Source organism: Neovison vison, chromosome 13, assembly GCF_020171115.1.
Source record: "Neovison vison isolate M4711 chromosome 13, ASM_NN_V1, whole genome shotgun sequence".
NCBI lineage: Eukaryota > Metazoa > Chordata > Mammalia > Carnivora > Mustelidae > Neogale > Neogale vison.
The window spans coordinates 37,397,741-37,413,046 of NC_058103.1; the positions used below are offsets into that span (position 1 = coordinate 37,397,741).

General features: G+C 45.4%; 1 protein-coding gene across 1 annotated transcript in view; it reads right to left on the reverse strand.

Annotated features, from left to right (window-relative positions):
- Positions 1–15,306, reverse strand: part of RHOJ (ras homolog family member J) — a 79,605-nt gene that overhangs the window by 14,185 nt on the left and 50,114 nt on the right. The window contains exon 2 of the mRNA XM_044230395.1: positions 9,321–9,379. Within this exon, the coding sequence (XP_044086330.1) occupies positions 9,321–9,379 (59 nt within the window). The remainder of the gene's footprint in view (positions 1–9,320; positions 9,380–15,306) is intronic.

Below are 15,306 nucleotides of genomic sequence, written 5' to 3' on the forward strand. Positions count from 1 at the left end.
GCAACTTTTAAAAGCTGCATGCAAATTTAATTTAGAATAAGCTAGCTATGAACATAAAACAAAGAGTTGTTGCCAAATCAGACACCACAATTTTGTGGAAATAATATTGTGTGAGGGTTTAGAATTCAGACTTTGGCTAAGTCTACCTAGAGGACATTGTGTGGCCTAGTAAATAAAATACCAGATAAATTATTTTTTCCCCAAACTCTTTTCAGATCAGAATATGCTCTGGTTGAAGGGTCCCCGGTTACAGAAGATGTTTATGTATATGCTGTTTCCGTGGAAGAGGAAAAAGACAAAGCAAAACATTGGATCATCTCAACTTTGGGAAAATATCAGCAAGTACCTTTTGTGAAGCGTCTTAGGAGGTTCCAAGGTAAATATGCCATTTCAATATAACATTTTCTGTTTTCATAGAATTTAGTAACACATAAGCCAAAAGTAATTTTATGTGTGTGTACTTATACTATATAAGTATATGCTATGTATATGTTCATGTCTGCACACACCACAATTTACATACTGGTCATACACACTGTGTGTACTTCATATATGCACACACGCCATGTGCATGCACACACTACACATACATAGGGCAATGAAACCTGTATGTTCACGCTTATCACGTACTTAGATGTAGGCAACATATCGTTTCATTTATTAGCGTCCTGACTTCTCTTCCTAACACTAAGAAAAAGAAGCTAAAACCTATATATGTTCATTGCAAAAATTCAGACCTTACCTAGAGTAATACATATGGTACAAGAGAAAGCTTGTTTTTGCCTTCTTTGTGATCTCTCCTAGTTTTTCCTCTCTTCCCAGAGGGAGCCATGATTGAGCAGTATCTGTCTGAATTTTACATACTTATAAACAGGTATAATAGACATGTGCTTAGTTTAAAAAAGATAAATTGATGGCATAGTTCCTATCGTTGTGCCACTTGATTTTTTAAACTTGCTATGTCATGGGTATTTAAAAATATCAACCTTGTGCTCTTTCTGTTGACTCTCATGATGTCTTTATAAAAAGGGAGAACCTACATACATACGTGAACACCTGTGACTGGAAGGGAGTCCCTGGGGAGAGGGCATGCGCTGATCTACCGTGGAGCTTCTCCAAGTACCTGGCCTGCACAGACTCAGCCCACAAGGCTGCAGCTATAACCACTGCTAATCCTATTAAAATCTAAGCAAAGGTTTTTAATTACCTAAACAAAATCCGTGTAAGATGGCAAGGAGGCTAAAAAAAAAATCTCGTCTTAAAAAGTAAATTAATAAAAAAAATGAGTTATAGTTGATCACTGATCATATTCCTATTAAGCAAATAATCAGAGTTGATTGCACTGCTGAATAAAGACTGGTCATACTGGGTTGTTGGGCTGGGCCTACTGGTTGCATATCAGTTAAATTGTTCCCTCTGTTCGTGTGTGTGGTGCTGCTGGTGGTAAGGCAGTGGGAAGTGGACAGCTCATTTCTTGTCATTATCCCCTCTTCTGTAACCAAACCTCCTTGCCCAAGGTCTCTGCACACTGCTCTCCTTTTTCTCTGGGGCTTTGCCTTAGGGAGCAGCTGTGAGGTCTGACAAGCTACGAACTCTCCTTCCCAGGCCGTATCTTACAGCTGTTCACGATACCACCTGCCCTCTGCCACTTCGTCCTCCCATGTGGATTGTGATAAAGGGAGCAGGGACCTGCTGGTCTTTCTCATGCCCTACTTATACTCTGTCCACAGCATGTATTCTGTAAACCCCGCCCACGGGTTGGTGTGGTGACCTGCTAACGAACACATGGCTTTCTGTTTGCCATTTATGGCAGAGTTTTCATTAGAATCACCTGGGGGATGTTTAAGACCATCCCAACATGCTGGTAGCCAACTACCTGCCTCTTTCCCCTCACTCCAGGACCAATTAAATCACTGTTTTTGGAGATTGGGCCAGGAATCTGGGCATTCTGGTATCATCGGTTTGGAACTGACATGGAATTGAGAATAACTGATTTGCGTCCTCCTTATCTTCATCATTGCTGAGGGTGGGTGGGGTCAAGGGCTTAGCATGAAGGGTCAGGAATTGTTTCAGGCACTTACACGCATTACCTTGTTGGTTCTTCACAATAGCGCTGGAGAGATGGCAGCATCCACATCCATATTTCAGTTATGAGCAAATTAAATTTTAGAGAAGTTCGGTAATGAGCTAATGTCTCAGAACGATTAAATACCGGGATGGGCTGTTTAGCCTGAATCCAGCTGCAGCTCTTAATTGTGACCACATTATTTGCTCAGCTCAGAATGTTAAGGGACAGATTAAGCATTTTTTTTCTTTTTGGGAAATTCAGTTTTCTGGGAATCTTAATACGGACTCATGCTTTTACCCAGAAATCTTAGAAATGTTGGACTTTGCAGGTTTATGATCTATTTCATGGCCTGCAGTTGCTAGTAATTACCACCAGGTGGCAGCAGATACTGTATATTTAAAACCTCAAAGCCAAAACCCCAAAACCGCACCATCAGAACTATATAAGGTAGGAACAAATTACGAGTCTGAAAGGATCATGTTGATTTAATTCTATAACCAGAAGCTATCAAAGCACTTCTAGAAGAGCTAGGAAGACCATGGGTTGCTGTGGGGACTGCAGGTGGGAGTGTGAGAGGATTTTGGGTTTTTGATCATTTACTCCTGGCAGGGTAGTCAGGGCCCTCCAGCAGAGGGACTTCCGACTTTGTCCTTCAAGGGGCCTTATCTTGCTCTGTATTCTGGATATCTCTTCTGTAGACACCTTAGTTCTGCTGTGTAACTCCATTCAGAATGATAGACTGATTGTCAACTGCACTGTTAAAGATGCTCTATGAAGTCTAGAAGGTGAATAAGAATTGACTTTCCACTTGGGGGACAGAAAACGAAAATACAGAAATAACTAGTTTGTCCCAGCTGATATGTTTTCTTCAACAGGGCACATTTTGAGCCTAGATTGGATGACCACCTGTGGAGATGCTGTAAAGGAGCTCTGAGAAATGGAGAAATGGTCCAGCTGGTAGCTGAGGCCCCTTACAATGTTGAGACTGAGAATGGAAGACCAAGTCTTGAATGTTTCTAGAGGAGACAGGTCAATCTAAAATTGCAGCTTGAGTGGAGCTCTGGGGGGCTAAAAGGGACAAGGGGGCTGGGTAGGGGGTGGGTGGTTCAGGGGATAGGGAGGAAGCTGGGGCAAGGTAGGCTTTTGAGTACTTTCCACTAACTTTGCTCCAAAGGCGGGAGACTGGTTTGAAGGCAGATCCAGGGCTCTGGGATGACTATGGGACACTGTGACGAAATAACAGTTCATGGGTAGCCACGTCAGATGGCCACGTGCTTTCCACATATGTCTGGAACAGCCAGAGCCTCATGGTCCAGGTGGTGAGGAAATGAAACAATTCGACCAATCCTCCTCAGACTTTTGATACCCATGCATCTTGTTAACATGTGGCTTCTCATTCAGCAGCAGGTCTGGGATGAAGCCTGAGAATTTATTTCCAACAAGTTTCCAGGTGATGCTGGTGTTGTGGGCTCAGGGACCACACTCTGAGTTACAAGGAGAGTTGCATGGAGTCTCCCCCCCCACCCCAAACCCACCCCATTCCCCACACACATTCAATTGGAAATAGAATTCTGCTTCCAAGTCCTCTTGGGTTTAGTGACATTTATCCCAGATTTTAGCATAAGTCTCATTTTCTCATATCTGTCAGGCTTGGGCTGGAAAATGTGCGCAAGAGCCAGAGGGTGGGAGTGTAGCAAAGCGCTTCAAAGCCTGGGCCAGGGAGACACATTCTCTGGGTTCAAATCCCTGCGTGACTACTGTGTGACATTGGGTAAGTCCTCTCTGCCTCAGTATCTTTATCCTTAAAATGAGTGGGTAATAGTGTTGCCCCATAGGGTTTTTTGAGAATAAAATGCATTCGTATGTGTTGACTGCTTAGAGCAAAGTCTTGAATGTAGTAAGTTCTTCAGTGGCCGAGAGACCCTCCCATGAACAATAGTCTCAGTGTTCCCGCCCGCAGGGGATACCAGGGCTGAATCTGAAATTTGCTTGTTCTAAACTGAATAGTAACAAGACCCACATGATTGCATACTCTAATTTCACCTCTGAATCCATGTCCCTACAGCTTTATTATTTTTTAAAAATGATTCGAGAGGTAAGATTTTGTCCTGAGGTTCCTTTTATTAATAACTCGTCATGTTAGCAAACTTCTTCTTAATCTCCAAATTGCACGCTTCTAAAACCACATTAAGATGCTTATGAGTAAGAAAAGTCGATTTTCTCACTGGGGAAAAACATTTGTTTTGAGCCTTAGGCAAACTTTCTGTGGAGGGTTGATGTTAGATTCTGTGCTCCAGATGGCCCCATGGGGTCAGCCAATGGCCACAGGGAAGGCTCATGTCCTTCTGAGTGGACCTTGGGTTACCATGAGTGAACCCTAGCTGTACTTGCCTCCCATGCCTCGTCAAGCTCTCAGGGGAGAGATGGTTCAGAAATCAGGGCAGGCGAGGACACGCGGTGTACAGTCCTGGCTGAGGAAGGCATGTGGCTGACGGCCTTTCTACCCCCACACTTCCCTGGTCACTGGTGATGGCTGAGCTGCTGGGGGCTGTGGCTTTGCATTCCATGCTTGCCAACATACAGACAGCCCCCCACCCTCCCCATCCTGTGGGTCTTGTGTGCAGAGAACCTGCGGGTTCATCCTGCTGAGAAACCCAGCTCCTAACACCAGGAGATCCCCATTCTTCCCTGGCAGTGCCACCAATGCCACATTTGCAAATGTGGCCTTTGAGAGGTGTTTCTCCTGGAGTTAGGCCTGAGGGGTCACGATCTGAGTAAGGCTTCACCCACACGCTTGTGTAGCCAAGGGCCCACTGACAGGAGGAGGCAAGATGTCTGCTGCCGTGGCTGGCTCTGTCCTAGGTGGCTGGGAGCAGGATGGGATGATGCCTGGCTCTGAACCATGACCTGGGACAGACTGGTCCCCCCAGTCTGGCATTCCTTGGTTAGCGAATGCCCAGGCTTTGCCGGAGCATCCCCGCCCCAGCATCCTGTTCTCTGCTTGGTCTCTAAAGACTTGACACGTACTGGTCTGCAAGTACGTCACAGAAAAGTCGGCTCTGGGACTCTTTATAGCCGAGCCAAAGATCTGAACTCTAGAAATCCCTTTCAGAGAACCTTTCAGTAAGACACTACTAGGGGCTCATGCTGTGCAGCCTGACTTGGCGTGACCTCAATAGGTTTGGTGTCCAGGCCTGGCCTCGCTGCCTCTCCAGGGTGAGCTGAGCGGAAACACGCAAAGTCAGCCTGCAGAAAATCCCACACCTCACTGCCTTAACTCACTGTCTGGAATTCTGTCTCACAGCTGAACCAGAGTTCTGATGACTTTGTTTTCAAAGGATTCTATTCCAAGTCCCAATATTTGTTTGTTTTGGGGATTTGGGGAGGAAGTTCATGGTTAATAGCCGCGGCCAGTGTTGGACTTCATTCTAAACTGTCTTTGGCAAATGCTTGGTGGGTTCCTGAAGGGCCAGGAGCCTGTCTTGGGGGGGTGCCTGGGGGCACCGCCGTGATGTGTCCAAAAGGACTAGGTATGACCACATGGACAGAGCTAGGTTAAAGCATTTTGTCTAGGGCTGACTTTGAGTGTAGAAATACAAAGTTCCGATCACTTCACTTTTTAGAACATGCACCTCTTGAGGTTGTTTTCATTGACTCTGACTCACAGTTAGTTCAAAACAAAGAGGAGGGACACTACTTGCTAGTTTATTCATGTAAGAAAATCTAAATATTCCCAGCAAGATAGCATTCTAGAGTTGGTTTCAGAGACTTGTTTCTTTCTTTCTTTGTTTCTTTTTTTTTTTTTTTTTGCAGTTCAGGGATTAATCAATTGGTTTTGAGATCACTTCTCTTTCTTAGTAACTCCATGCGTATTTTTGAATTAGTTGAATGTCCCTTAACCTTGTGACCTCCGTGACATTTGCTGGACTATAACTGAGGATAGTGGATGATCCTACCTGAGGCCAGCAATGGGAATTTTGGGATCGTGCTTCTAAGTTAAACGTGTCACAAAAGTCTGATTAGCAGAAGGGTAGAACCAGGGGAATCAGCTCAGGGAAGGGGTATTTTCTGCTGCACACTCCTAAGGTTGAAGCCATGCCCCGATCGCCAAAGACTTGTAGAGCAGTGCTTCTCCTGTAGGTCATGTGGGGATCTTCTGAAAATGAATTTTCAGATTCCGTAGGCTGGGCTTGAAAATCTTCATTCCTAACAAGCTCCCTTGGTGATGTCGATGCTGCTGGTGGACCACACTTTGAGTGGCAAAGTTCTAGAATAATGATTCCCCGCCTGCCCCCAGCACGGGGCTTGAACTCATGCCCCTAAGATCAAGACCGGGCTGAGACCAAGAGACAGTTGCTAAACCGACTGAGCCACCCAGGTACCCCCAGACGTGTTTCTTTAAATGTGGTGTACAGACCAGCAGCCACAGCATTAGGAAGCCTGTTAGAAATGCAAATTCTTGGGCCCCATTTCAGACCCATAGAATCAGAAATTCTGGAACTGGGGCCCAGGGACCTGGATTTAACAGGACCTGCATGTGATTCTGATGTCTGCTTAAGACTGAGAACCACCACTGTTGTACAAAATGAATTACATGTCACCTTTAGTTAACACACTCCAATATTTAATAATCTTTGCTGCTGGAAGGTCTCCCTTGGGTCTGGCCTCAAATAATTTTGCTTAATTACTCCAGGTCTTTTAGGCCTTCTTGAAGTAGTCTGTTAAAAGTCCTAATCATAGAATTTTAGGCCTAGAAGAACTTTAAGATGTGTTCTGATTCCTCTTCCCCAAGCTGCATGTACCCCTATGATCCTTGTCCATGTTTGAGCTTTTAAAGCAGCGGGCGGAAAGCATTAGAGTACAAGTTAAGTTGCAGAAATGTCTATAACCCACTTGTGATATTTTATCAGCGCCCATCACATCTTCTGTGTCAGAAGTTTGGGTCATTCTATTTATTTCAAGTTGGAGCTTAAGGTTATTTTTATACTGCCTTACAGCTTTAAGTCCTATACTAATGTTATTTAAATTTTTTTTTCTAAAAAGGACAGCAGTGGCAAAGACTAATTAAACTCTATAGGGGCTTTAAACAGTTTTATTGGATTTGAAATTAAATAGAGGCTTGGGGAGGTTGTTCTGGGGACAATGAATGGATAGAAGCTAACAATTGAAAATCTAAGGTACAGAACAGCATTTGTACCTTAGATTTTCAAATACTCCAGTGGAGAACATCTTCTTTTCATTTATCCCTCGATTCTTGAATACCTTAATAATTCTCATCAATACTATCAGACAGCAAGGTGTCTGAGAGAGAAGTTGATTCTCACCCATTACCATGCCTTGCAATCACCTGGAGGACTTAAATGTTAAAACAGAGACTACACGGGTCATGATCTCAGGGTCCTGGGATCGAGCCCCACATCGGGTTCTCTGCTTAGCGGGGAGCCTGCTTCCCCCTCTCTCTCTGCCTGCCTCTCTGCCTACTTGTGATCTCTCTCTGTCTATCAAATAAATAAAAAAAAATTTAAAAAAAAAAAAAAAAAAAAAAAGAAGCTAACAATTGTTATGGATTGCTACTGAGGGGGAGAGCACTGGATGGGTATGAGGGGCACACGTAGCTTTTCAGAAGGCGAGGGAAACAGAGAAGTTCCAGAGCCAGGCAATAATCCTTGCTGTATCGAACTTTTCAAACTAGACTGTATTTATGAATGCTGACTGTGGGGATAAAGGGTGTAAACTCCTCTCTCTTCCAGGATGTGAGTTTCTGGTGAATGGGGACACCCTAATGACTATATGACTGAATGAAAATAGGCAAATTTAATCCAAAAAACAGAGGAACTCTATTGCTGCAAGGCTTTCTGGTGGAGGGGCATTCAAACAGCAGGTGCACGGACGCCTTGGTACCTTACCCCAGAGGAGCCCAACCGAGTTTGTGATTTAGGCATCTGAAGCATCGTTTCCTAGTTCTGTGTCTTGATATTGATGTGAGAAATCTCCTCTACTCCCCAGTTCCTGAGAGCAGCTAGCTAACACAACCATCTTCAAATGAAGGGTAACTGACTCACTCTTACAAGTCTTGAGTCTGGTGCAAGATTTTTTCCAGGTTCCCCAATGTCCGACATCAGCTTCTGATGTCCCACAGGCTTTTATAGATGGTCCTTGCAAATACACACAGAAATCCCCCCAAATTCCATTTCTTATTATTTATCCAAGTACAGAGTTTTCAAATTGAGCAAAAAGACCTATCTCCAGATAATTGTGAAAAAAAAAAAAAAAAAAAAAAAGCCCAGACAAATGCATAACTACAAAGAACCATAACCAGGAAACTCACAGTAGGAAAGAGCATGGTCAGTGTTCACTCCAAAGGACTTAAGATGTATGAGTTTGGACAGACTGAATAACCTGCTGATTTTGACCTAAATAAATGACCCAATGGTAACAAAAGCTCTATCAAAGAAATTGGGCCACAGCCATCAATTGCTTAACCCATGAATTTTTAACATTAGAAACCTTTCATAGTGGAGTGTAGGGTACAAGGAAAGAAAGATGAGGTGGCATTTTGATCCATGGAGGGCACATGCTAGTTAATAAGTGTGGAGGGTTCTTTCTAATCCATGGACTTACATTACCGGTTGGCTACATTCTCCATCTTGAAGATACATCTCCGACAGAGTGAGAGCATTTCAAGAAGCTTAGAGAATTTAGAGTCAACCTCTGGTTATTCAGGACTTGACCCTCACTTTTGGAAATCATTCAGGATCCTGGCTTGTCTTCTTACTGACACTTAATCCATCTCCCTCCCCTAACCCCACCCTCATCCCCCATCTCTTTTTGGATCTTTCCATGGCTCATTAGGCAATTCACATAAAGGCTGGGCAAAGAATATGATGTGAAAAAAAAAATAGATGAAACGAAAATTTATAAAATTGACTCATTAATCCCGAATTTGGAATTGGCATGGGTAGGAAGAAGTTGAGGTACTTGGCCAAACCACGTTATTTGGTTATCGATATACACCAACCAATGAATGAATGGCTATTTGCTCATCAACACTTTCAGTAATGTAATGATTTGGCTTTTTTGTAATTATAAACGTTGTTAAGATATTAAGAATGTGCCATTGGTTGTCATTTAGATAGACAATAAATTTGTCCCAAGTGATCAGAACAGGTCATATCTGTTCCTACGTGCCTAGCCACATGGATCATTCTCTCCACTCCCAAACCCTTAATGAATCAAAACAGCGACACTGTACCTGTCCCGCGGTGTCATACAGTCCGAGCAAGTGTTGCTTGCCTCCCACTGTCACGGTAACTAGGGGAGAAGAGAAGAGGAGAGTCCATAAATGCAAGTTTTCATCAGGAGGCTTCACATTTCTCCATGCTAGCATCTTCCTGGGTGGGAAGGAGAAGCATATGCCTCACTATATTCTCACGTATATTCTAAACCAAGCTGACCGCATGATTTCCAAATGAAAGGCAACCTTGGCCTGCAGTGAGAGCAGATGGGCTCAGCCAAGTTCCTAACTTTTCAGCTGAGATGAGTATTATTGGTGCCGCGAGGGTGCTCTGTAGGCTACTCATGGATCCCTATTAGGCCCTGGAATATCAAGCTCTTGAAAGGAAAAGGTTGCTGGATCCTTTCTTGGTTTGGTTATTTTTTCATTTCATTTGAGCCATGTTTCAGGATATAGAACTGTGTAAGCAACTTCTCTGTTTGAAATCTTTCTGCTATAGTCTGTCTCTGAAATGTTAATAAAACCATGAAAACCAAGACTAGTGACTCACCTACATATTTTATAGTCTATAAGGCAAAGTTAATAACGAAATGAGAAGTGCTTAACATTTATTTTATAAAAAGTTTTTTTTTTTAAAGATTAAATAAGTGCTTTAGCCCACCTGATTTATTACAATATTGAATGTTAGGTGCAGGAGGAGATGTTGTCCGGGTTTGTTTTCATAGACCTGAAGGGTGTACATAGATGGAAAGTTGACAGTTTGATTTACCTAGCAGGCTTACTGCCTTGCCAAGTAATTGTGCCCTAAAGGAAGAAGTAATAGAGGGATACAGACCACTCTGTACATGTCTGGAAATGAAATAGAGTCCTAACTTGAAACTAAACCGAGACGGATCACATGGAATGCAAAAGAAATACAACCTCATGGTGAATAGAAAGAGTGAATTTAAGCCCCCCCCCCCAATCTCTTTTTAGAAAAAGGAAGTAAAATGTGAGGGAGACTGTAATTTTTTTTTGTAATCAAAAAATGTGCAAATACTGTATAAAAATGATTTTTGGTTCCTCCAACCATTAGCTATGCAGGAAAGACAGATCTATGGCGGGGGAACCTTTGTCACCGGCTTCCCGCCCCTGCCCACCACCCTGTTCTCCAGCCTGTTTCAGAGCTGCTGATTCAGGACTGATTGGACCTGTATTGGTTCTCAGGTTCCTGGGCTACACGAAGGCTAAGTACCTCTCAAAGGCTCATCCTCTGAAAAGCATTGGTTTAAAAGCGCTGCCTCCCTAGACACCGGGATCGATGTTTCTCATCTACCCAGATCGACAAGTGTGCGGCTGGATAACGGGGCTGCAGCCGCTCGCCGGGAGCAGCTTTCAAATGTTGACCTGGTGGACTCAGCTCCACACAACGCCGGCGACCATGCTGACAGAAGAGGGGCTTCCCAACATTTTGATTTCCTTTCCTATCAGGCGAGCAATGGGAATGAAGGTGAGACTGTGTCGCCCGAGCTCTGTCCGGACCCATTTCCCTCTCCCTGCATGCTTGGCGCGCGCTTAGATGTTCCTGAAGTCTGCCGAAGTGGTTTCTTTCATCACCAATTCGTTACCTAGTCATGGGTCAGGAATGAAGGGAAGAAATCCAACCATTACAGCATGGAATTTCCTGCTTTGGTGAGCCCAAGACAGGTGGGTCGGGGGTGGAGGGGGAGGGAAGGGCTGTTCTGGGGACCCTCCTGGCGCGTCCCACGACCTGCAGGCCCAGGGCCATCTCCAGAGAGAGCACCCGATGCCAGGTCATCCTCACGGCGCCCGTGGGTGCTGCAGATGTTCCTCATCAACGGCTCTGACCTCTGTTGTAGGAGTGCTGCGGCTCGTCCCTCCCGCCCCGCTTCCCCCCAGCCCCACCCTTTGCTCCCCCTGCAGCCTTTGGGAGGAGACTCCCGAAGAGTTGGCCCTCTGTCTGTCCTTCCCAGGGTTTACGGGGTTTTGGACCGCACTCAGTGTTGGGACTACAAAGACCAGCTAGCATCCCTCCTGTCCTGGAGGGTGGGGAGGAGGGGTTCACCCGCAAGGCCTGGTGCGGCACCGTGCCACGTGGTAAACACCCTGCCGGGGCAGCGTGGAGGGCTGTGCGAGCACACAGTAGGGCCATTACTGTTTTACTGGGCATGCGCGCACGTGTGTGCGTGCCGGTGGGGGAGGGACCATGCGCAGCGCACACACGTACACACGCATGCGCACACACGCAACGCGTGTCAGAGAAGGCTTTCGGGAGGACAAGTGTAAGCTGCGTCCCAGGGGTGGCCGTGAGTTACTCAGGGCACACTAGGGGAGGGACAGGGGTGGCTCACCAGCTACCCCGGGTTTACTGGGGGAGGTGGGGCCGAATAGGTGAGCGCACAGCGCCTGGTGGTCCTGACGCACTAATTTAGACTTTTCCCCAAAGGCTTTGTAAAGCTACGGAAGTCCCGAATTCTTTCTCCCAAAGAAAGTGAAAGAGAAGGAATCGAAATAATTTCCTCGTATTAAGGAAAAAAAGGGGGGGTGCATTTTTCAGGTGGAAGCCTCATCGGCTTTCAGCTTTGTTGGGTAGCGGCTATCTGCTCTGTGTATTTGGCCAGCCCTGATGGAGGGATCCCAAAAAGAGGGGCAGCGCTTGTACCCCTAGCCCTGGCAATCACTGTTATTCTCTCTTTTCTGCTCTTTCAGTCTCCCATTTTATTGGAGGGAGATAAGTGGATCCCACGGATGATGCTAGGGAACACAAAGGGACAGAACCAAGCATTCATCATCACAGGCTGTCCAGAGTGCAAATGGCTTTATGAGTCCTTATCTTAAAGGAGCAGTGGATGCCTTAGGTCTTGCCAACCTGTGCCCTACAAAGTTCTTCAGTTTGGAAACACATGACAGCACGAAAGGCCCTACGATGCTGATAGTAAATGTAGTGAGGATGAAAGAGCAGGATCTTCTAAGTTCCATGGTTCCGTGTTGGACACCTACCTTTGCTGTTCACCATTTGTTTGATCTTGGGAAAGTCACCTAACATCTCTGAGCCCCGCCTTTCTTATTTGTTAAAAATGGGAATAACATCATCTACCAAAGATATGCACCTGTAAAGAGCATATTAAATGAGAAAATGCCTGGCACACGGCCTGGTCTGTAGGAAGTGCTGAACAATTGTTACCCTCCCCTCCTTCCCTTCAACAAAGGCTTCCTGAACCTTTAGTAAGGACAGGGACCTGTCTTGCTGTCCACTGAATCCCCAGTGCCGATTAACTGGCACAAAATTTCATAATATTTGTGAATTACTGGTCACTTTTTTTTTTTAACTTTATTTATTTGAGAGACTGAGAGTCAGATCACAGAGGGAGAGGGAAAGGGAGAAGGAGAAGCAGACTCGCCACTGAGCAGGGAGCCCAATGCAGGGCCCCAACCCAGGACCCTGAGATCCTGACCTGAGCTAAAGGCAGAAGCTTAACCCACTGAGAAACCTACTGGTCACTTTCTACCCCCAAATGATAGCTATTTAGATCTCTGTCTTCTATCTCCCGCTGGATAGGAAGACCCTGGAGAAAGAATGTCCATGCTTCCTATCCCACACAGTACACAGCACATTTCCTAGTACACACAATTGAGGCTGAGCACATGGTACAGAAACGGAACACCAGGGGCAACTCAGGTGGAAGAAGTCCTTCAAAATGCACTGAGCTGCAGCTAGAAGCACCCTGGCAGGACATGGACTGCTGGGAAGGTGCAGCCAGCGAATCTGCCTGGCAGACCGCGGTCAGGCTACGGTCAGGCTACAATTCCAGAACACTGTCTATTCTTGGAGCTATTAGAGTTGTTTACTGAGTGTAGAGGGGTTTTAAAGAGAGTGTGTCAGATGACCCGATAATGGCTCTGTTGGTTCTCTCAGTAAAGTGTGAAAAGTTGCCAGCGACCTGTTAAGATGTAAAATGAAGGCCTTCTTCTCCAAATCCTTTAAGATCTTTGCTTCCTTGTGGTTCTTTGCACAGACGGGAGTGGTTAATTTTGTGAGCTGAACGAGGTGCTAATGAAGTCAGGGGGTGGGCTCTCTTGAGCATCACCCAGAAAGAAAATGTCTGGGTGGGCGCGGAACATGCTCCCCTCGGCATTTCAGTCCCCTTGTGTCTGCCCCATGTGTCGTTTGCAAACCTGGATGAGGAAGTATTGGTCATTCCCTGAAAGCCAGGTCAGACCCTCAGCCCAGCTCATGAGCAGCACAAGGCACTTGATCCAAAGTCCCTCCCTTGTTTGGTGGTGGGCTGGCTGTCTCATCCGGCCGGAGCAGTCTTTGGAAGTCAACATGATGTATCAATGATGAAGCCAAAGAACTGCAATGGTGGAAATGCCAGGTTAGCCGGGTGGAAGCTGCCCTTTCCTTCCCAGCACCTAACCAGCTGTCCGCATGGCTTGTGTGGAGTATACTCTGGGATGTAGGCTGAAGCAGACCCAACGAGGTGTGCGCATGTAATACCATAAAGGTGCTATTTTGGAGGAAGAAACACTGGGTGATATGCCTAGCAAGAAAGAGAATTTTAAAGAAGGTCAGAAACGTGGCTCTCAGGTAAATATAGGATGAAGATAGGTCGAAGATTTATTAACTTATTGATGAGGGAACCAGTAAGGTGACAAATCTTATGCAAGGAGCATTTTGAAGAACTGACATTTAGAGGTACTTAAAAGGAAGAGGGGTTGGAGGAAGTGACTAGGTTCAGAGGGAAACTAGTTGTTGTTCTGTGGAAAAGATAACCTTCCACGGTGTCTTTTCTACTAAATGGGAATTCTTTGCGTGTTCACCTGACAAGATTTATAAGTTAACATGCACCTTCAGAAAGTCCCAAGTTTTTAGTTAGCAGAATCACACAAAGGTACATTCCCCTAGATTGTTAGTCCCTGGGGGGAGGGTTGCCCCTACAAGACAGCGAAAGGAGAGTTTGAAGCTCTTAGCCTTATATCCAAGTTTCAGATAATTTTTGTTCATGTCTGAATCCAAGTCCATGCTTTGTGACTCATTTGCTGAGATGTTGGGCAAGCCAGTAGGTCTCTCACCTGGGAAATGAATAAATCGTGTTTACCCTAAGGGGCCATAAAAACTCCTTCTAAGCTGTTCAGAGTCAGGGGTAATCATCACAACAGTCTGTCTGTGTCTAGGGGGCTGTAAGAAATGGAGAGTTTTAAATGAAAATTCTTGATCATGACTTTGATCATGCCTAGCTGACTGGACACCTTCAGGAGCAGCCTCAGCTTTCCCCTCTCTGAACTGACCCTCATCCTCTACTCTTCTTCCTTTCTGGAAGAGCCCGTCTGGGGCAGTGAGTTACCTAGCTTCCCTGGCCACTCTTAGGAGCTGCCTGTATGTGTTTGTGACCTGGTTGAAGCCTCAGAGTACACATGTTCCTTTTATAAGGGACAAGTTCAGAAGCATCTGAGACTTTCTTCAAATTAAAGTAAGTTAGGGCATGCCTGGGTGGCTCAGTTGGTTAAGTGTCTGCCTTTGGCTCAGGTCATGATCCCAGAGTCCTGGGATCAAGCCCTGTGTCTGGCTCCCTGTTTAGCGGGGAACCTGCTTCTCCCTCTGCCTCTGCCCTTCCCCACTGCCCATGCTCTCTCTTTCTGACAAACAAATAAAAATCCTTAAAAAAAAAAGTAGGTTAGAAAAACTGTATGAAACTAGAAATAAAAGATACATTTTCCTAAATAGGAATGTTGGTGAATTCCTTCCTGGTCAGTTTCAAACTTCCAGCATTCACGATCCTCTTTCTTCATGTGGCTTGAAACCTTTTTCACCCGTCTACACTGGCCCACAGCTAGCTCTTTCCCTTTCTTTGCTTCTGGTTTGCTGAGCAGCAGGCTCTCCCTTTCCCTTTACCCTTTTCCTCCTCTACTTACTCTCCAAATAAAAGTTGCCTGGGCATGTCTCTTATTTGATGTGCAGGCATGAGGTCTTGTTTCTGTAGAACACAGACCAAGGAGAAAACCC